Source organism: Callorhinchus milii, unplaced genomic scaffold (assembly GCF_018977255.1).
Source record: "Callorhinchus milii isolate IMCB2004 unplaced genomic scaffold, IMCB_Cmil_1.0 Scaffold10, whole genome shotgun sequence".
NCBI lineage: Eukaryota > Metazoa > Chordata > Chondrichthyes > Chimaeriformes > Callorhinchidae > Callorhinchus > Callorhinchus milii.
In genome coordinates, this window is record NW_024704751.1 from 14,441,399 (window position 1) to 14,464,629 (window position 23,231).

Genomic DNA, 23,231 nt, shown 5'->3' on the forward strand with positions numbered 1-23,231 from the left:
TCAGCTCAGACTGTGAGCTCAAAGTCCTTGTTGTGGGGGCTTGAACCCGCAACCCCCTGACTCAGAGGTGAGAGCGCGAACGACTGAGCCAGGCAGACACCTAATGGGGTAATTGGGGGGGTTGGGGGAGAGTTGAGGGGGAAGGGTGAGAATGGAAGGGAGGGGCGGAGAGGGTGGAAAAAGGTAGGTAAATGGGACTGAGTGGAAGGGGCTCTTCCATAGAGCCGGCATGTGGGCACGATGGGCCGAATCGGCATTTTATTGTGCTGTTAAGTTTGTCAGTTGTAAGATATAATGATAAATAATAATCCTCGCATTTGACACAGCGCCTCATCACGTCGTTGAGACGTCTCGAAGCGCTTCACAGGATAGACGCTAAAGTCGGTTGACTGTGTATTTTGTGGGGGAAACGCGGCAGACAATTTGCGCACGGCGGTGTGGGGGGGGGGTGTGTGTGGAGGGGGGGCGGTGGGATTTGTCATCCGGGACACCGGGAAAGAAAAAAAACTCCCTTCTCTTTCAAAGAACGTCGCAGGATCTTTAACGCGACCTGAACAGGGAGACGGAACCCCAGTTTAACGTTTCACCCGAAGGACACGTGGAACAGAGAGGTGGTGTGTGTGTGTGTATGTGTGTGTGTGTGTGTGTGGTGAGGGGGGTGTGTGGGGTGTGGGGGGGAACACGGAAAGGATCTCACCTTTTTTGGCAATCAGGACGCAGTTTATCTTGGTTTCCTGCGAAAACAGCCAAAATAAAGGCAGAAATAAGAACGAAACAAAGCGCTGGATGAGAAGCCGCAGTTCTTTCCCGCAGATCGTTGCAAATCTTCAAGTGAAAAATGCCGAACGGCCGTGCAATAATTCTGCGGGATTCACGCTGAGAAACAGCCACGTATTTATTGCTGAGGGGCTGCAATTCGGAGCGTGGAATGCATAATAAAATCCCCCCCCCCCCGCCATCGTTGCATAATATTAATATTCAAATTAGTGTGGAACAACCAGGCAGATATTTTTCAGGAAAGCGGTAATTTCTTTTCCTGTGGCTCGACGATGTCATTTCACAGTCTCACAATCACATGTATTTATCTTTCTTTCTTTTTTTTTATTGAACGAAATAAACACTTGTTGTTAATTACTTCATTACCTTTCTTTCGCTGAAGGGTGTGCCGCCATGAGCTCAACGCCGTCTCCGTCTCCTCCGCTGCGCGCGCACTCTAACTCGCTCTCGCGCTCGCTCGCTCACTCGCTTGAACTCACACTGTCGGTCACTCGCTCACTCACACGCACACTTGCCCATTCTAATTCACACTCACTCACTCACTCACTCACTCTCTCACACACACACACTGACACACACTCATTCACACACTAACACACTCACTCACTCACTCACACACTCATTCACACACTAACACACACACTCACTCACACACTCACTCACACACTAACTCACACACACGCTCGCAAACACTAACACACTCACTCTCTTCCCTGCGATCATGCCTCATCGACCTTGTGTAGTTTTTCCCGACGAGCGATCGGACTCCAATCCACCAGAGACCAATATATCCCTCCCGGCCAATAACATGTGCACAGCGGACAACCAGCCCAGTGATTTACAGGGCGGGGAGAGCTTACTGATTTGTGTGCGTGTGCGATCGGCGGGGCGACACAAACACATTAACTTCACAATTTACACACTCTGCTCAGTCCCCGTCTCCTCCGGGAGGAGTTTTATTTTTTGTTTTTCTATCCCCCTCTTTAGAAAATATTGTTCGTCTCCTTTTAATGACTTTATGCTCCTCTCTCGCTCGCTCGCTCACGTTTAAGCCTCTAAATCTAAACAATTTAGTGAGTATCTCCGCATACCGGCTCATCCAAGCCCCCCCCCCCATAACTCTGAGCCTCCCCTGACAGTGGCCCTCGCCACCTACTTTCTTTTCCATCCAAAACAGCTCTGGTTTCCCTAACCTCCTCCATAAGAAATCCCGTTAAGAATGATCACAAATTAGAACCCCCCCATCGACTCAAAGTCTTTTCATTGCACGTCGATGTGGATTGCATTGAGGAGTACCTGGTAAGAGATTAATTGAATTAAACTAAACTGGAGCTGTTCTGGTGGATGTTAAATATCCCGTACCACTATTTGAAAAGAAAAGAAAAGAAAAGGGAATTTCTCTTTCCCGCTCTCCCGGCCAATATTGCCCCAAATAAACTTTTACAGTGTATCCTGCGAAGTGCTTTCGGACGTCTCAACGACGTGATAAGGCACTATATCAAGTGCAAGGATTATTATTATTATTAATATTATTATGATAGTTAAGCCTGCTGCACATGACATATAGTAAGTGTAAAATGGCTTGGAAGAACCGGGCAACTTTGGATCTAAGGTTCCCAAAGCTTTCCAGTCTGTTGTAGACTAATCCACATAGAATGAATTGGTGTTAACATCTCCATTAGTGCAGAGTGCAACTGCATCGATGGTAGAAGGCGATCGAGATGGACCTTGGTCTTTTCATCATAGCAATTCCTATACTCCCCCACCCCACCCCCAACCCCCGTGGTGCCCTTTAATGATCTCCCCCCCACCTACCCCACCGCACTCCCTACCACTCACCCCTTTGAAGAAGCTCACAGCCTGAAGGTATATGTGGTAGTCTTTCTTGGGCTCCAGCGGAGCGTTCCAGTAGCCATTGTAGGTGTTGTTGTTGCCCACGGTGAAGGGCGTGGGATCGGGGAGGTCGCTCGGCTGCAGTTCGGCGCTGTAATAGTGCTGGGAGCCCTCGTCCGCCGCGCTGTCCCGGGTGAAGGCGAGAGGGAAGCACTCGTTGGTCTTCGCCGCTCGCCGGGCTCGTTGCAGCCCAGCCTCCTCCACCACCACCTGGTAAACGCTGCAACACAGGAGGGAAATCAAGACGCTTTGCTCTGCCCCAAGTTCCATCCGCCACCCACGTCTCGTTGGCCACCCTTTCCTCTCATTGTCGCTGCTTCACTGACGCTACACACTCTTCGTTCAGAGCCCAACTGGTTTGTGGGATAATTCCGGAGGGGGGCGGGGGGAGGTGTAGGGGGGAGGGGGGGCGCGGAAAGGAGAGGATAATAATAATAATGATCCCTGCATTTTGATATAGCACCTTATCACGGCGTTGAGATGTCTCAAAGCGCTTGTAAAAGTCTCAAGTGTAAAGTAAACCGACTGTGTATTTTGTGGGCGAAACGCGGCAGCCAATCACACACAGAAGCGTCCCACGAACTGCCGACCAAATTTGTGTCGTTATGTTTTTTACGGAGTGGATTATTACCCCCCGGAATGCGATCCGCCAATCGACTAACAACCGGGTTCCTGCTTACTGCTGGGTAGACCCGGCCCGGGAATCGAACCCAGGTCCTCTCGCTTGCCAGGCTCGGGCGCTAACCACCGCTCTACAGGACTCCACATATCCTGCCAGGTGTGAGTCTGAGTTCAGGGCAGGTTCATACACTGAGAAGTCTCCGACAGCTAAATTAGCTTAGCAGGAGCATTGCACTGAGCTGTCATTAGTGTTGTCTCTCAACAGCTTTTTATTGCGAATCTAAGTTAGAGCAAAGTGTCAGATCCCCTAACCTGCCACCATGTCTCACATTAATCCTCTGGTCTTGCCGTACATTTCATTTACATGTTAACTTGCTCCAACGGAATGCATCGCTCTCTTCTGCGAGCTTAATCATCTAGTCGTTGCATCAAAATTGACTCAACCTTTGCGAGTAATTGAATACATCATTTTCCCCCACTGCCTCTCTCTCTCTCTCTCTCTCTCTGTGTCTTTCTATCTCTCTCCGTCTCTCCCTTCCAGGTAACAGCTGCTAAATAAGTCTGCCATCACCATTTTTTGGACCGAGTCTTTTCAGAGCTGCGTTAGAGAATTACCCGGGGTTGGGGGGCGGGGGTGGGCAGACAGGTGATTCTCATTCCACGTTCAACTTCTAAACGCTGAGTCCTTGAGGGAGATTTCCATGCGTCGTAGGCCTGGAACTCTGGAACGTGGAACTCTGGTTTGGCTGTTCTCCCAATGACAGACGCGGAAGCCCATCATTATTGGCGGGACGATCTTTGCCCTTTGATCCTCCCTCTCCTCTCCCCTCTGCCCCCCCCCCACCCCTTCCCCCGCTGCCCTCTGTCCATCTCACCTGACTGGAGCTCCTCGGCCCTTTGCTGGCTTCAGCTGGACGGTGATGGTGGTCTCTGTTTCGTCCAGGGGAGGGAGAATCTCCCCATAATCGAAGGCGGGAGCTGTGTGGGTGGAAGAGAACATACAAGAGTATTTCACACCGAGCGTATTCATTTACAAACTCTCCTCCTAATCCATCCCCAACTCCCAACCGCAACCCAAGCCAGACTCCGGTCACTGACATACTCAATACCGCGGCTACCGTTAATTACACGTGAGGCCACTACAATGTCTGTCAGGCCCGCACAGGAACCGCACCATTGGTTCAGAAGCTTGTGGATCCAACCACCGCCCCCCCGCCCCGTTTCCCCCCCGCGCCCCCCCCCCCCCCCACACACGCACACATTGGGGTGGGTGAGGGGCAAACACCTCAGTTGCATCGCTGCCTTTGTGTCTAAGGCGGGGGATCAGTCAGTCATAACTCAGAACAAAATCTTAAGAGTGATGGAATGGATCGTGGATCGGAATATCCACCCCCTTTCACGCCCCACTGCTCCCGCCTCTCTGTCTCCCTCTTCTCCGATGTTCTCTGTGATTCCTCTCATCAGCACCGAAGATTAATTACCAATCTATCTTATTCCCTTTCCCCCCCACATCCTCTCCCTGAAACCTATCAGGCACTGACACTACAACAAGGCTCTGTCAACACTTTCTTCCCCTCTGTCTGTCTGTGCGGAGGATATTAATAAACAGATGGTGCAGATTAAAAGCAATTAGCATAAAATACTGTCGTTAAACCCCTCAGCGCTCTGCTAGCTTGGCCGCATCTGGAGAGCCAGTTGTCTCGTTCCGCAAAGATCGGGGACGGACGTGTTGGCGTTCTGAGCCATGTTTAACGGTGAATTCCTGCCCAATTCCCCCCCTGTCCATCCCTCCGACGATCAAGAGGAATGAGCAGATAGCTCTGCAGTTCTGCAGCCTCTGAGACGAGAGGCTGAGGATGAGTCAATGACATCTTCTCCAGAGGGTCGCAGGGCCAGATAAAACCTGCGGTTATTATTATAATAATAATAATCCTTGCATTTGATATAGCTCCTTATCACGTTGTTCAGACATCGCAAAGAGCGTCACAGAATATATTCTAATGTGGATTGACTGTGTATTTTGTGGCCGAAACACAGCAACCAATTGCGCACAAACAGTCGTGGATTGAGTGACCGCATTTATTTTTGGAGGTGTTATTGGGAAACCATTCACCGACTGACTAACGACTGGGTTCCTACTTACCGCTAGGTAAACAGAGGCGCGTGGCACAAAGAAACTTGCCTAACTGTTCGCCCCGCCCGGGAATCGAATACGGGTCCTCTCGCTTGCGAAGTGAGTGCTCTAATCCCTACGCAATAGGACTCCACCTTCTGACCCAGATCCGAGCCGTGCTAACCACTGAGCCAGGCTGACACCCGGCTCTGCTGTTCCGGGATTGGATACTTACCCGAGATGTTGGTAGTGATTTCCGTCTGTGCGGTCTGCCCGAATCCTTTGCCCGTGGAGGCTCTCACTGAGAAGAGGTAGGTGGTGCCGGGGTCCAGGTTAGAGAAGACATGGTAGGTCTCGTTCCTGGGTTTAGACAGCGTTCTCCGTGGGCCAGGGATCCTCAACGTGGGGTCGGACGACTCTATGCTTTGGTAGCTTATCTGTCGATGAAGAGAACATCATTAGAATGGAGTAGCGGAGAAGCCCATAGTGTGTATGTGGTGTGTGTATATGTGTGTTGCGTGTGTGTGTTGGTGTGAGTATTGGTGGGTGTGTGTTTAGGTGTGTGTGTGGGTGTGTGTGTGTGCGTCCGTAAGTGTGTGTGTGTGTGTGTGTGTGCGTGAGGGTGATGAATGTGCTGTTGGTGGTGAGGTTATTGTTATATAACTTTCAGAAAAGCGATGAAATCAATCATTGAAGAGTAAAGCGTTAATTCGGACGCAAATAACACGTTCAATAATACGAGCAAACAGATGACATCCTCGGGACTATACAACATGCATTTACACAGAGTCTCTCTCACCTCGTACTGAGTGATGACCCCGTTGGGCTCCAACGGCTCTTCCCATTTCAGAAAGATCATGTCTTCGAGGGGGGTCCCGCTAATGGACTCGGCTGGTATCCCACCGGGCACTGAAGGCGAACAGGGACAAGCCCATTAGCTCCCGAGACGAATATTAAAACAAACTCCTGTTGTCACGCACTCAATCTCAAGATACAAGTCTCAAGACTCTCGGTCTTGCTGTGCTGGCACTCCGAGCGTTCCCACACTGCTCTCTGGCTCATACAGCGGCTTTTATAACCGATCGACTGCTGGTTTCTACTGCTTGAGAGAACTTGGGACCTGGCCATTTTTAACACTAACTGGAGCTGTGTTAATAGGAGCTCGCTAGGGACGGGGATGGATTTTTGCTCGTTAGTTAGACAGATGATGTTATTGGTAAGATGGACTACCTGTGCAGCCCCGAGGGCCAGCACCACTCTGTTAGTAGTGTCATAGCTCCTCTTTGTGTTAATGCTAAGCTTCTCTACAGAAAGGATTTATTGTTGGATTTCTGTCTGTTACCTGATGCAGCTTCAAGGCTTAGTAAGTTGAGATCCGGACCTGACCGGACTTCAACTTCGATTTAAGAAGGAACTTGGTGCGGATGCAAAGGAGAAGGGAATAGAGAGAAGGGTCTAAGGTGAGGGGGTTAGGAGGGTTGGAGGCTCGTGTAGAGTACAAACTACCAGCAAGGACCGGTTTCTGTGCTGTTTCGCTCTGCGTGACTCGATCTAACTTCACCGTGGATCTGTGGTTGGCTTGACCACGTCCACTGGCTGGTTTCCCACACGCAGGAAGTGAAATCAGAGGCTACCCGATGGCCTAGAAGTTGGTCTTCGGGCTTCTCCGCGAAAGGTCGACTTCCAGGTCACCAGGTTGGTGCTGACATCACGTCCAGAGCGCCGCGCGCGCAGTGTAAATGTTTATCATAAAGTGGATAGATATTTGTTAGGTCAGGGTATTAAGGGATACGGGGCAAGGCAGGATAATTGGACTTGAGGTACTGTTACAGGACCTGCTGGGAAACATCACCTTGGCGAGTTATATCAAGGAGAACAGCTTGATAATGAACTGTCTCCATTGGCACGAGGAGTAAATTAAATCAACAGCAGTATTACCCCAGAAGACAGTGAGAGATGTACACATTGCGGGGGGGGAGTCACTCGCTCACACGACATTCAATGACCACTGTAAACCCCACAAGTCTCTGCTTATCCACAATCACACACACGGCCACGAAAACCAGCCTCAACTCCTAACATTGTACGATAATCACAGTCTTTAGCGATGTTCAAATCGTTTTGATAACAGCTCTCGTAAAAGCAAGGAAGGTCTAATTTGCGCTGTTTCTTGACGAGGTGAGTGGGAGGTGGTGGAGAAAGCGAGTGGGGGGTGGGGGTAGATGGGTGGGGGGGGCGGGGAGGGTCGCGATTTCGGGTGGGGAATAGGTAAAACGTACAAATTGTTGAAACAATCTTCAATTCTGTCTTATTTGGAAGCTGCCCTCCCCGGCCCTCGGTCAATCAACCGATCGATCCATCGACCCATCAATCAAGACGTGGTCGAAGCAGAAAGCCTGAAAGTATTTAAGAGGAAGCTTGAGGTACTCGTGAGGGAGAAGGCTGATAGAGAGTGGGGGGTGTAGGAGAGGGGAATAATCAGGGCAGAGGCTCGTGTGGAGTATAAACCCTAGCACGTCTCAAAGCGCTTCACAATATTTTACCGTGAGGTGCGGTGACTGGGTGTTCTGTCGGCAAACGCGGCCACTGGTTTGGCACACAGCAACGTCCCCGAAAACAGAAAGCTCAGGGTTACCGAGGGGCGCGGAGCTTAACACAACGGGAGCGTTTCTGTCCACCATTGGACGTGGTGGCAGAGGACTCCTCACCGAAAGAGCAGCGAGCGCAAGTGACAGCAGGAGACAGAGAGGTCTGATCTCAGCCAGGCTCTGGCCTCGGGGCGCACAGAGCCACACTGAAGTCATCAGGCAGTAGACCAGCAGGGATTACCGCATTAAACCACACAAGTCAGAGCGCAGACTGGCCAACATTAGGAGGAGAGGATAAAACTTTTAACGTTTTAAGTGTTCAGAGGTTTTCACTCGTTTAAAGAAGCTAACAAAAGAGAATTCTGTCAAGTTGAACAGTGTTGTTGCCAGTGGCTCTACACTGGCTCATGAGGTACTTCATCACTTAATGAGATACTCTATCACCTAATGTCCTGTAACAGGAGTTTAAAGGCAGAGAAAAAAATTGATGCGGGGCATTTTACTGAAGGTCACTGCCTCCAGGGGTAATGGGATCAATTCTCGGAAACCCGGAACTTTCGGTTGGAGATTTGTTTTCCGATAAGAGCTTCAGGTTTGGAAGCGAGCTTTCGTGCAACGGTGATAACTCGCGGTTCGCCTCAGAAAGAAACGCCTTGAAGCGCTTCGCAGACTATAGAAAAAACAACAACTTGTCTCAGAGCGCTCAGCAGAAGATACTGTAAAGTGGAGTGACCATGTATGTTGTGGGCCAAACGCGGCAGCCAGTGGCGCACAGCAGCGTCCCACAAACAGTCGTGGGTTGAAGTGACCAAATTACTATTGGAAACGGTCTCGGTCTCAGAGCTTCCCTCAGTCGTCCATGACCTCTAGTGTCTGCATTGATGTCTGTGGGTGGAATAAGAGCCACCTCCATAGGCAGGAAGTCCTCTTTCCTCGCTTGCTCGCTGCCCGGCCCTTTTGGTTGCTCCAAGGAGTGCTTGTCAATGAAGGCATCGTCCGGCTAAAGAGATAAAGAGGTGGTCTTGGGACTCTCTAAATCTCACGCTTTTCTCTGCCTGGAGGAGAACATGTCCTATTTGCACACTGTGACCTCGACTGAGATTGGTGTCTATGCCTGGGTGGGGGAGCAGTCATCAACACCTGAGATGGAGGACGTGAAGAGGATTTGGATTCATCGGAAACAGCAGCTTTGTTCTTCACGCTGAGTTGCTCTCTGCCTGACTCTCATATGTAATGATGCCTCTTTATTTACCGCAGACAGCTCCAGCTTGTCCTTCTGCCCCGCAGGAACCTTTTATTTCCGCTTGGGAAACACTTGCAATGGCCGGTGGCTTGAAACCGGTGCTCGGTGCCGGAGATCTCACGACTATATTAATTTACACTCTGTGACCCCTTGGACCATAATAAGTCGCAGACAGCGACGTTACCCCAGGTGTTCTGTCCGGAAAATGGGGCCGTCGCGAGTGACATACCAACTGAATGGACTGCGCTGGTACTTGGGAGGCTGACGCTGGTGAGAATGCGCTGGGGGTTTCTATCTCCCCCCAACGCCCCTAAGCCAACAACCTTTTGGGAGCCTGGAAGGGTGGTGTGAGGCGGTGGGGGTGGGGGTTGGGGGGGTGGCTGAACTACTAACAGACTGTGATTCTTTTCCCTCGCATTTCGCCCACAAAACACAGAGTCACTCCACGTTACAGTATATTCTGTGAAGCGCTTTGAGATGTCTCAACAACGTGATAGGGCACTGTATTAAATGCAAAGATTCTTCTTCTTCTTCTTCTTCTTATTATTATTATCATTGTTCCTGTTCGACTGCCTCCCTTTAGCCCTGTAAACCAAAGTCCCAACAAGTAGTGTGATCTGAGCAGCGGGACGCTTGCAAGACAGTGCTCGGAATGGGCAACCTATACATTTTTCTTTTTGGCTGGTCGAACCTCAGCAGTTTACCTAACCCCAACTAACGAACGCACATCTCTGGGACTCGTCCCCCACCCCCACACTCCGCACCAAGCCTTGGCAGGTGCCAACCTGTGCCGCATACTCTCCAGAATTAGGTGAGAAGGGTGGGTCCCCAGTCACTCTTTGCTCATCCTTTGCTTCAACCTTAAACCCGAGGAAGTCTTAACCTCCCTCTATCCTCTTGTGATGGGCGACTGGGTCACCTCCCAATGTCCATCCTCCATTGAGAAAGGGTTCGGGTTAGGGTTTCACAGCTGAAACCCAGGAAGAACAGTGCCCTCGAGGGGTGGACGCTGGTAATAATAATATAATAATAATAATGGTAATGGTTACAACTGAGCATCACTTGCCTCGGAGACTCTGCCGAATCGACTGAGTAAATTAAAGAAATTAGATATTTATATATTAAAAAAAAACAAAGCAAGGCTTTGCTCCCCGTAAGGTTAGAGAGTGATTTCTTTCAATTGAAAATTACACAGCGCAAGCAATTTTCTTTAATAAACGTAAACCTGAATAATTTTGATTTATAAGCTCATTCCACGCACTGCTTGCAGCGAGTGTTTGAAGATCAGTGGGATTTAGATCACATTGAAATAAGATAAAATTGGCGGTGAAAGAAAAGCCTGGAATGTATAATCACGACGCACCCTGTAAAGTAATTACTGCAATTTGTTTTCCAAATGCATTGTATATCGTTCGCCTGTAAAACACACGGTCACTACACTTTACAGGGAATCGTGGGAATTGCTTTGAGATGCTCGCCATAACCTTAACCTTATGAAAGGAGCTGTATCAAATGCAAAGGCTATTATCACCCTTATTAATGTGTTTTTAATTATTAATAGTAATAATTGCATTTGGTGCAGCATCTTATCAGACATCAAAATGTCTTAAAGCGCTTCACAGGGTTTAATGTAAAGTGTGGTGACTGCGGGCACTTTCCAGGTGAACGCAGCAGCCAATTTGGACAAGGCAACAAACAGTCATGAAGTGCGGGAATGATTTTATCTTGTGGCTTAGGGTTAGGACACGAGGAGAGAAACTCTCTTCTCTTTTTTAGTATTGTGCTGCTGGATCTTTAACGTCCACCTGAACGGGCAGATGGGACCCAAGTTTTAATGTCTCATCCGAAGAACGGCATCTCCGACAACATTGTGCTCCCCCCACACTGCACAGGAATGCTGTCCCTCCTTCCCCACCCTCCGGTCGTGCCTGAAGACCTTCCTCTTCGTCTGTGCATACGGTCACCTCCCCCCAACCCCCCCACCCGCCACGTACGCAGGCTCCTTCACCCTGCCTGAGGGGCTCTGAATAAATGCAAGTTGTTGTTGTTGCTATTGATATATGTGAGTCTACGTTCTTCAATAACTCTATCGCGTCACCAAACACCCAACTGACCTCAGAAATGGCTATCTGTTGTTTGCCACCACCCCACCCCCAGCCCCCAACCCCCAACACCCCTCGTTGTTTTACTCTCGACAGGAAAGGCGCTGTACAACTGTGACTTGTTGTCGTATTTGTTGTTTACGCTCGGAAAGAAATGTCTTTGGAGAAGACGGCATCGGCTCGAGCGGAGTTAAAGTGTGGGCGTGAGGGCTGTGATTGAACCGAAGCGAGAGCTGCGAGCCGCAAGCCAGCTCCCTCTTCCCCGGTTGTGACAGCAGAAAACATTTAAATTACAGTTGTGGAGTCAGTGCGCGCACAAGAAAATTGCAGCCCCCATTGTCTGGCACAAACGGGAAGGGAAGAGGCACTGAAGAGAAAACAGAGCGGAGATACAGGTGTATTTTATTTTAAAAAAAAGCTATCCGTGTTCTTAGCTGGTTGAACTCCAGCTCCAGGGGTCGAGACTTGAATTGAGGTAGACCCCCTTTATAAGTTGTCCCCATCCCCACCCCACCCCCCCTCCATCACCCCCATAACACTGGGCCCCAGCGTGTTAAGGAACGACACGGCGATATCACGTCCTGCATGGCCATTTTTTTTTTAGCTGATAAACGTGACCCCTTATAAGCCCTTTGCGAAGCCAACCTATCTCAAGAGCCCTCTGTGTGGGTGGGGGGGGAGAGGGGGCGGAGGGAGGGGCGAGCGCAAAAGCAGGTGGGAAGACAGGAGAGAAAACAAAATAGCTTCGAAAGCCAACAATGCCCTTACCGTCCTCGTCGGTTTGAAAGATGGTTTCCTTATTCTCTTTCTTTCCTTCGGGGTTGGAGAGGATGATCTTGACGTAGATGTTTTTGTACGGCAGAAGGTTCTTGATGGTGAGCTCGGAGCTCCCGACGCCTGCTTGCAGGCAATCTCTGAATGTCCCGTTGTGCCCGGGGCCAAACAGGTAACGGTAACAGACAGAGACCAAGTATGAGTGGCAACGGGTGATGTTATATCCCAGCGGCTCCCACTGCAGTGTTATCTGCCGCGGCTTGATCTCCGCAAACGTCAGCTCCTTCGGTGCTCGCATGGGCTCTGTGGATAATAATAATAATAAGAAGAAGAATTAATAACCCTTGCACTTGATACAGCGCTTTATCAAATCTTCGAGTCGTCTCAAAGCTCTTCACAGAATATACCGTCAAGTGAATTGACTGTATATTTTGTGGGCGAATCAGGGCAGACGAAGCTCGGGTCCAAACCCTCGACTGTCCGGAGCCCTTGGGACATCCTCCCAACACGAAAAGGCTCGATATCAACGAAACTTGCTATCGTTGCATTTAAACTCCCTCCACCCCCTCCACACCCGCCAACCCCACCCGCCCAGCCCCTCGCTCGATGATCCACCCCTCACCCGCTCGCGCTGCCCCATCCATCCCACAGGGAGACCCGCTCACGAGAAGGCAATTCATCCGCCATTTGAAGAGCGTCGACGAAAATAACGGGGAGGAAGAAAAAAAGGCCAAAAGAAAAAAAAAAAGCAAAAAAACATCAACAGATCTATCTGCTCGTTTCCCCGAAATGGAAACATCTGCAGAAGAGTCTCTCTGTGAACTGCGGGCAGATAATTAAAATGGCTACAAAGCCTACTGGAGCGGAACTGAAGATAGGAGCCATATTCAACAGAGAAATTCAAAACAGATTCCTGTTTTCCCTTCTCGTTTTAATTTGAAATTGCATCTGCTATCGGCGACACAAAGGGGTGGGGGTGGGGGAAACGGAGGGGAGAGACTGCGGAGCTTCCGAAAAGGCGTAGATTGCGAGGCAGAGATGAAGAGCGTCCGCTGTGGTGGCACTGTAAACTGGCAATGGGCTGTGTCTGACGAAGAGTGACTTGTCCTTGAGTACCGATACTGTTAACTTGTCGCTCTCGACGATTAAAAAGCAAAAGTGCCCGCCAAAGCGCTTCGCGTAGTTTTCCCGTCGAGTGTGGTGACTGTGCATTTTGCACGCAGCGACACCTCGCAAATATTCCTGACAGCCTGGAGCGGGGGGGGGGTAGGGCTCAGGCCTCTGACTCAGAAGGTTGTGGGGGTTCAAGCTCCCGTGTCGGGACTTGGAATCACACGGTCTAAGCTGACGCTCCAATGCAGCGCTGGGCGCGTGTCGGAGGTGCTGTCCTTCGAATGAGACGTTGAACCGAGCTCCCGTCCGCCTGTTCCGGTGGATGTTAAACACGCCATCACGCCAACTGTCCGACAATTCAGCCCCCGCTCCACACACCCCGCCCCCCACCCCCAGTATTGCACTGGAGTGTCAGTCTAGCCCAGGACCTCCATGTGAGGTTTCAAAACCCCCCAATCCTCTGACCCAACAGTTGTACTATCAAAGCCAACCACAAGAGCCAGAGGAAAGCTGGAGCGTGCAATGGTGTCTTGCGAAATTACTGGCGAACGAGAGAGGGGGAGAGAGGGAGAGCTCATTAAATCAGACACCAGCTATCGATGAGAATTACGGTAATTAATTGAACATTCACTGCTCAGCCATGCTGCGAGCAGGTTTTCCATGCCTCTGATCAAAGGCTCCGGAAGCTTCTGTCACGACGGCGATCGGGCATGTATCAGATATCCATCCATCCACGCGAGGCCCCAGATTCCACTTAGTCTTAGCCACTTGGTCTCAGAATTTGAAGTCAGGCAGAATGGTCGGAACTTCTCAAATCCGCCCTTAATTTGGAAGCTGTTTTTTTTCGCCCTCCAAACAGAATTTTCCGCCATTTTTTAAGTCTGAAGGCAAAACGGCCCCTCCCGTTAACCAATTCGCTACAGGACTCCGCACAGGACCATAATATAATAGTAATAATCCCTGCATTTGATGTAGCGCCTTATCACGTCTTTGAGACGTCTCAAAGCGCTTCACAGGATAGACTGAAAAGTGTAGTGGCTGTGTGTTTTGTGGGCGAAACTACGTAGGTGGAAAGTGCCTTGACGTGGGTGGGTGGGAGTTGAGGGGGCTTGAACCCACAACCTTCTGACTCACAGGTGGGCGTGCTAGTGACTGAGCCAAGCTGACATTCCTTGTCCTTTTGCCTTGGCTTACACAGTGAGGAGAAACTCCATTTTGAATCCAAAACACTGACGCAAATCATCGCCCAGGTGAGTTCGGTTGAGAGTACATTCTACCTCAAAGCAGCGTGTCTTTCAAGAAATAAATCAGATGTGGAGGGGGGTAAGGAGGGATAGGGCGGGGTGGTGGGAGGAACTGAGAGTGAAATTTATTCCCTGAAAGATCAACGCAAAGCGAAAAGTAGTTATTTTGTGATCAGAGGAGAAGTTGCTCTTCTTTTTCCACCAGAGAAGTAAGATGTGCGTTTTGAAAGGGCTTTGAGGCTGACAAGCCTCTGTAAGAGAGTCGTCAAGACGTGTGCAGCTGATAAAATCATCAAAGCAACTGCGAAGGTCTTTGAAACTGTCAGACGTGACTTGCGAATACGCCACAGGACTTTCAAATTGGGCTTTTAACGCTGCTTTCTTCGCAGAAAAGCTCTGGCAAATACCGAGTCGGACGTAAGGCTCCAAACCAGACACCGATATAAACGTTATGCTCCGTAATCCGTGGAGGACATAAATCCAAACCCATTCTGATGGCTGGCAACTGTGTTGGTGACCAGGGGATGAGTACACCACAAGCAATACCACAAATTACTTTTCAGTGAATTCTGCGAAACGCTTTCAGAGAAACTGGGAGAGAGAATCTCCCTTCACTTTTCCAATAGGGCCAATTGTCTTTAACGTCCAACTGAACAGGACTCAGACAGGGGAGCTCATTATAATAATAATAATAATAATAATAATAATAATAATAATAATAGTGGAAATAATCATTGCATTTGATATCCCGCTTTATCACGTCGATGAGACGTCTCAGAGCGCTTCACGGAACATATTGCAATGTGGATTTAACTGTGTATTTTGTGGGTGAAACTCGGCAGGGAATTGCACACAGCAGTGCCCCGGAAACAGTCGTGGATTCAGTGAGTGACCACATTTTTTTTTGAGGGGATTATTATCCGCCAATCGACTAACAACCGGGTTCCTACTTACCGCTCGGTAATCAGAGGCGTGTGGAGTAAGGGAACTTGACTAAGGTTTCACCCTATCCGGGAATTGAACCCGGGTCCTCTCGCTTGCGAGGCGAGTGCTCTGAACACTATTCTACGGGACTCCACGATGCTCCCTCAGACTGCGAGCCGAAGTGAATCGAGTCTGACTCATTTTTAGAAACTGGCTAATTTTTTTTAATATGTCAGATTAGCATAAAAAAATTAATTGAGTAGTAATTTTGATCGTCGGAGGTAAAGAGGGAGCCATACTGTGATATTCAAGCTCTATTGATTACGCCGACAAGACAATTAACTCTCCAGTCGTAAACCCACCTCGTAACCTAACAACACGAATGCAAACAGAGAGGGGTTAAAGACAACATCTGTACTTATCTTTATTGTGTTCACGTTTACGATGGGTTTAGGTTTGGATGAGCTATTTTAAAAGTCTTTTGTAAAAAAATCTCTCTCTCTCTCTCTCTCGTCGGTAACCTGGCCGATAAAAAGCGGTCAGAGCTGTTGGCGGGACGTTGCTGTGCGCAAACCGGCTGACCCGTTCGCCTACAAAAATACACAGTCACTACACTTGGGAGTAATGAAGCCTGCGAAGCCCCTTGAAACATCTCGTTCATGATGAATACGGTGCAAGGATTGTTATCGTTCTAGGTAATTTCATGTCATCGTTGCCCCTGCTGCCCAAGTACCAGCATCAGCGCAGACCTTGAGCTCAAAGTCCCACCCCAAAGTGGGGGGAGGAGGTGGGGAGGGTGGGGGTCAAACCCTCAACCTTCTGACATGGAGCGGGAAGTGTGGCCTAACCCTAATGCAATGGAGTAAATCTAGACCCAGATGGAAATTCTACCCGTGCATCTTAAAGTATTACCGCAGTGATCTTAACTTACTTAAGTAAATTCACGTCGCAGTATATCCTGTGAAGCGCTTCGAGGAACTGGGTCCTCCACACAGTCTCGTTCGACACCGCGGCAGTTCCAAACGGCATGGAAGGATTGCAATTCTTTCGGGTGCACCGAGACAGCAGAGCAAGAGGAACGCTGGCTTTTAGAACTGGGGTGATTTCGGAACAGGCACCAGGAGATAAGTTGCACTTCCTTCCTACCATCGGTGGCCGTGCTTTCAGCCACTGCGCCCCAGAACTCTGGAACACTCTCCCCCCCAAAATCCTCCCTCCCGATTTTTAGGTCAAGCCTCTTGAGGACCTTCCCTTGAGATCGTGCCTACCCCCACCTCGACTGTCAGTGCGGGAGGGGGTGCAGTACAATTCCAAAGTGTTTTGTTGCGATGGGTCTATACACTTGTTTGAAGCAGAGGAATTGGAAGAGTGACAGCGGATGTGGCTTGCAGCCTGGCAGGCGACGCTGCCATCACACAGGTCCTGTCATTAATGTGCCACACGCTCGGCGGGCAGATTAAAATATGCAAATTGGGTCTTCCGTTCCCACCCAAAGTTGCAATTTTTATTCAGATCCGCGTAATTAACTAATGAGGCTCACCCCTGGGAACGCAGGCAGTCACGTTTTAATAACATCTAATTGGATTACAGTCATACCAAAGGGACCCCATGTTGGCTCTGGGGTCAAATAAAAAAATATAGAGTTCCCTCCTCAAGCTCGTTCCTCACGCTCTGCACCCCCCGCCACCCACACCCTCCCCCCACCCCCAATCTCTTCACTTCGCTATTCTCCCCCACCCCCTTCAAAACCCTCTTAAAAACCTCTCCCGTCTATAAATTCCCTTAAATTTCCCCTCCTCCCTATCGTCTCTGTTAAGCACTTTGACGTGTCTATCCTACATGATCCGAGCTGTTTCAGCGAATCAGTAGTTATCGATTTAGACTCTCAGCACTGAGGGAGGCCGTTCAGCCCATCGTGCCTGTGCAAGCCGTCTATAAGAGCTCTCCATTTAGGCCCTGGGGCGAGATAAGAGTGGGGTGAGACGATGGAGAAGAGGGAGAGACTTCCAGAGTTTAGCTGATGACAAGGGAGTTATTATCTAATTAACAAACCAATATTTTTCATTGTTTGATAATTGCATGATTAAGGGACTTATTTTTGGCAGTCGCAGTGCCAAAAGGGCAGTGATTGGCACTCGATGGGGGATCTTGAAGAGAGAGCTGCCAAACCCTGGAACAGACCCAAACTGGAACGGTTCGAGACAGCCAACGATCTACGCAGATGTGTTAAAAGTGGAGAGAGGGCCATCCCTGCGATCCTAAACTGGGAACGTAAAACATGGATAAGGGGAAGCGAGGAATGAGCTGTGAGACTGTGAGACTCGCTCGCCGTACGTACACCCTCTTAACTCAAGAACCCCATCACGTCGTTGAGACGCCTCGAAGCACTTCACAGAACAATCGACTAACAAAACTGGTTCCGACTCACTGACACGTAGACAGAGATGCGTGGAGTCAGCAAACACGCCTGAGGTTTTTGTTGCTCCTCCTGGGATTCAAACCGGGGTCCTCTCGCTTGCGAGGCGAGGGCGCTAACCACTACGCTACGGGACACCGAGTAGAGTCAATGTGGTTCGCCGAGGGACTCCATTTTTTTAACCGCGTTCTATAACTGCGCGCAACTCTTGCGTGCAGTGTTAACTAAGGCACGAGCAGTTCAGGGGGAAAAAAAAAGGTCAGGCAGTCTCGCAATTAGATTGCTCAGCGGTTAGGAATTTCTTGATTCGAATCCAAGGCAGCCACATCAGCGTTCATCAGGCTTTAGCCGGGAGATTAAGATGAAGTACTGAGCTCACTACCTTATAAACCACAGGCGAGACAGGCCTCAGTGTAATAAAGGGCATTAGGAGATCATTAAACAGAGGCAAATGACTGGTGCCCCACGACCCCTGTGTTAACCTGATTGATTCTGCAGGATTGATGGGAGGCAGTTCTAATAATAATAATAATAATCCTTGCGTTTGATACAGGGCCCGCGTCAGGTCTTCGAGGCGTCGCAAAGTGCTTCACGGGATACACTGTAAAGTGCGGTGACTGCGTATTGTGTGGGCGAAAGGCGGCAGCGCAAGTCAAGCACCGATCACTTGGGACATAAAGCAGAGAAAGGGAGAGAGGGAGATCGAAAGAGAGAGAGAGAGAGAGAGAGAGAAAGAAGGAAAGAAAGAGAGAAAGAGAGAGAGAGAGAGAGAGAGAATGAGGGTGTCTGGCTGAGACAGAACACTCTTTGCGCTCAGGCTGATGCTCCTCTGACAGAACTCCTAACAGATGCAATTTAGGCTGATTTCCAGTGAGGGCAAATCACACGTTGTTGACTCACACTCGGGGGGTCACTGTTTTTGACGCTGACGCCAATCACTTTACTCATGATTGAGAGCGACGTGTCGGCGCCTTAACCTCGTCTCGCAGACAGTCACAACGCTGAGGGGAGACCCTTGCGGAGGAAAGGCATATCAGATCAACTGATCAGCTCGTAGGTGTGCGGCGGATTCTCTTAGGCTGCAGTTCGCCAGCCTGTGGCTCTCGCCTCCCAGTCAGAAGGTTGTGAGGTTCTCTGAGCTCACAGTCCAGCCTGATCCTCCAATGTAGGGTTGTGGGGGTGGGGGGTGGGGGGGAGAACCACATTGGATCTACTCAGTGTCCCGTGGTGTAGTGCTTAGCGCGCTCGCCTGGCAAGCGAGAGGACCTGGGTTCGATTCCCGGGCCGGCCGAAATCTTAGGCAAGCTTCCTTACTCCACACGCCTCCGTTTACCCAGCGGTAAATAGGCGCCCGGCTGTTAGTCGATTAGCGGATTGCTTTCCAGCCGGTAATAATCCATCCCCCCCCCCCCCACCCTCACACCCAAAAAGTAATAAATAATAAATAATAATAAAAGAGGAAACGGCAGCTGAGAATTCTGAAAGTCAATTCGGAACTGAATTGAAAGGGACATTGTGATTCTGAGAACAAAGCAATTCTTTCTTTTCTTTAATTGTTGGGAAATGTATTGGCAGCGCCCGGTAAGTGCTTTTTAATGATATCATATTTTTTTTCGTTTCCGGAGAGCGGCTGTAAATAGCCAGAATATTTGCAGCGATGCAGTATGTTGCGCTCGGCTTCACATCACAGTCGTACGGAAATAGTAGTAATAATATCATATAATAATAATCCTTGCCTTTGATATCGCGCCTTATCACGTCTTCGAGACGTCTCAAAGCGCTTCGCAGAATATACTGTAAAGTGAATTGACTGCATACTTTGTGGGCGAAACGCAGCAGCCCTTTGCGCACAGCAGCGTCCTGTAAACAGATGGATTGAGTGACCAAATTACAGTATTATTTTTTTGTTATTATTTATTTTGAAGGGATTATTACCCCCGGAAAAGCGATCTGCCAATCGATTGACAACTGGGTTCTTACTTATCGCTGGGTAAACAGGCGTGTGGAGTAAGGGAACTTGCCTAAGGTTCTGCCCTGTCCGGGAATTGAACCCGGGTCCTCTCGCCTGCGAGATGAGTGTTCTAACCACTTCATTACAGATCTCCACATAACTCACGGAAAAGAACCCCAAACTACTGCTCGGTGTTTACGTGCCGACCGGTCACAGGCCGCGAATGATCATCTCGTGAGCTGGTGAATTGTGTGTTGCTTTGCAGCTATAAAGAGGGCGATTAGTCCATTGTATCTGCGCTGGCTCGTTGAAAGAGGGATCCATTTGGTTCCATTTACTTGTCACTTTGCCCCCATTCCCCCTCCTCCCCTTGCAGGCGACTCCTTTTTCAATGCCCAACTACTCCAATCTAATCTGGTCCTACTCAGATCGTCGCACGGAGGTTGGGAACTGAAGGCTATGTGAGTGACACAGTACTCAGAAACACACGAAACCACTTACCACTTGGGTTCAACATCCGTGTACTTTAGAGCCGAATGCGGCAGCCAATTCGCGCACAGCGACATCCTGCAAACAGCCGTGAAGTGAACGGAGGTAAAAGGGGCGAGGGAGGGGGAAGGATGGAGGATGGGGCTGGGGGCGGAGGAGAGGGGAGGGGGAAAGGGGGTGGGGGTGAGGAGAGAGGAAACATTTGCTCGAATCCAAACGTTGCTGTCGTCAAGATTAATAAGCAGGTCCTAAACTAATTGAACAGTTCTGCAGATATATACCTGTCTGAGTGCTAACTGCGATACAGTCTTGTAATCCGTCATGAAAGAGAGTCTCCAAGACCGTCTTAAATTGATTAAACTTTAAAAACAAAGTGCGTGCCGTAATGAGAAGAAAGGAATAATTTCTCCCTCTCGGAGGTGATAAAAAAAAAGTGAGACTTCTTCGTACAGCGAATGCAATTAGAGTGAAAGGTGTGGTGGACAGACCGCCAAGATTAAATTACTTTACACAAATAAGTTCCCTTGGCTGATGATTTATGATTTCGGTATTAACACTTACAGCGTTATAAAGTGCTTGTAAGTAACGCTTCACTTTTGTAGATTGAGGTAGAATTATCGCAGCACCTAACTGCATTTTGCAGTGCATTGGAAACCCCAATCACATGTTTCTCTGCATGTCTAAATGTTTATGGGTGGAGATGATTAACTTTCTCCTGTCCAGTCACTTGTTTCAAGGTAGGATTCCTTTCATCCACACGCTGAATAGAACGGGCTCTCACCGTAGTATTGTTATAAGAATAAGAATAATATTAATAATAATCCTTGCATTTGGTATCAAGTCGGAAGGACGTCTCAAAGCGCTTCACGGGGTGTACTGCAAAATGGGAGTGACCGAGGGAGGAAAAGCGAGAGAGACAGAGAGAGTAGGAGAGAGAAAGAGAGAGCGAGAGAGAGAGAGAGAGTACAGATATCATTTCCAGGTACAAGAAGCTCAGTTCACGGTTAGCTGAATGGAACATACAGTGAGGACATTGGGGGGAATGCGTACTGACTGCCAGATAGATTGCACACTAATGCCCTGTGCACATTCCTTCCAATTCTCATTTAATGCTGCCTCCAGTGGCCATAAAACCAATTCCGTTTGCAACACAGTACATCCGACGCAGCCTCGCTGATCAGCGGCGTGCTGAGGGGAGGCCGTTCGGGGAGCACGAAGCTCGGCAACATCACATCTGTTTTTGCGGCTTGTGCTTTGCCTCTTCGCCAGCGAGTCTCACTGCGTGGAACACAGGAGGAATCCAACAGGATCCCAAATTAGAAAACCTCTCACATCTCACTGCAGGTCTCACAGCTGAAGACCGGATTTTTCTCTGGATTCTTAACAGGGGCTCTCAAGCAGAACTGCTGACTTGTAGGTCTCACCACACAGCTCCTTACTGTCCACTTAAAAGTCGCTCTCTGAGGAGTATGAGGGGCGCTACCTAAATGCAAGTTGTTAACTGCGGTTGTTGTTCCCCTGGGTTGGGCCGCTAACAGAGGGGATGGCTGTTAATCGCGCGTTGAGCGTGCAGAAAAAAGACTAAGCGCCAGCCACCAGCCGGCTGGTGCGTTCAGACACACAGTCACTACACCCGGCAGGAGCATTGCTGCTCTCAGGCGCCTCGAACGGCCCCGGCGAGGTGGCACGAGACACATTCCCCTGACAAAGCAGTGCTTCGAGCCAGCTCAGGTTGTCACGGCATCAAAAAAAAACCTTGGCGTGTGTGCAGTTTGCTTTCACACCGTCAGCAGATTCCCCCCTATTTCCGCCCCCCCACAACCATCCCCCCATCACCACCACCATCCCCCCCCCCCCTCTCCCCACTCCAAATTGAGCCACTGGGGGAATTTCTTAAGACCTAATATCACCATTGCTCACATCAATTGCTCGGAGACAAGAGAATTTGGGAGAAAAACACAAACACACACAGCGTTTCAGGTTTACAGAGTCACCTCAGAGGGTCTTAACTCTTGAACTTTCTTTTCCTTGAAGGAAAAAGGAAAATAATCGCACCCTGGAAAATAAAAGCCAAGGGTGGGTGTTTTGTCGCCGGCAATGTGTGTATCATGAGGTTGAACATTGATGTATGCAGGTGCCAATGCTCATTATGTTGATAGTGAGATGTATTTATTATTCCCATCGCAACGGTTTTCGAGTGTGTCTGATAGAGGTAAGTGCTGATAACAGCATCTTTTACACTTCACAGAGCTCAGAGACATTCGGTGTAAAACCGTCACTGTAAATATCATTACAGAGAAAGGTGGTGGGGGGGGGCGGTGGGGGGAAATAAGCAAGATTAATATTTGAAGGCTGCCTCTGACAGTAACCTGTCATTTACCTTGGCTCCGTTACAGCCCGGTTCCACTCTCAGTAATAAATATTAATTATTGGATATTGTGCTAACTTTATGCTTGGTTAAGCTTAAGTGAGATTGTAGATGCAGAAAATACATTTTTTATGCCAATCTATCAATTTCAGAGGAACTCAATTTAATATATATATATACATTTAGTTTCTCCAATTATAATTCCGATTTTCTCCCCCGCTGGTGTCTGCCTCTCTATTCCTGGTCTGGCCTAATCTCATTGGTGTGTGGATTCGAGTCGGCGCCTGACCTCAAAATGTTGCCTCACACACACACACTCGCACACATAATAATAATCCTTTCATTTGGTGTAGCGCCTTATCACGTCGAAAGGACGTCTCAAAGTGCTTCACAGGGTTTTACTGTGAAAGGGAGCGACTGTGTATCTGTAGGCGATTGCGCACAGCAATGTCCCACAAACAGCCATGAAGAGAATGTCCAGTTTTATTGGGGAGATTGTGTGGCCCAGGACACCGGGAGAGAGAGAGAGAGAGAAACCCCCTTCTTTTTTCGAATAGGGATCTTTAACGTCCACCTGAACAGACACAGACGGGACCTCGGTTTAGGAGGTCATTT

At 49.2% G+C, this 23,231-nt stretch overlaps 1 protein-coding gene across 7 annotated transcripts in view; it reads right to left on the reverse strand.

The window, feature by feature from the left end:
• ptprub (protein tyrosine phosphatase receptor type Ub) overlaps positions 1-23,231 on the reverse strand; it is a 119,499-nt gene that overhangs the window by 18,950 nt on the left and 77,318 nt on the right. For all 7 annotated transcript variants that reach the window (XM_042338627.1, XM_042338628.1, XM_042338623.1 and 4 more), the window contains exons 8-13: positions 12,106-12,414; positions 6,204-6,313; positions 5,640-5,841; positions 4,167-4,269; positions 2,617-2,890; positions 698-734 (exon numbers count right to left, since the gene is read on the reverse strand). In XM_042338627.1, coding sequence (XP_042194561.1) covers positions 698-734; positions 2,617-2,890; positions 4,167-4,269; positions 5,640-5,841; positions 6,204-6,313; positions 12,106-12,414 — 1,035 coding nt within the window. The remainder of the gene's footprint in view (positions 1-697; positions 735-2,616; positions 2,891-4,166; positions 4,270-5,639; positions 5,842-6,203; positions 6,314-12,105; positions 12,415-23,231) is intronic.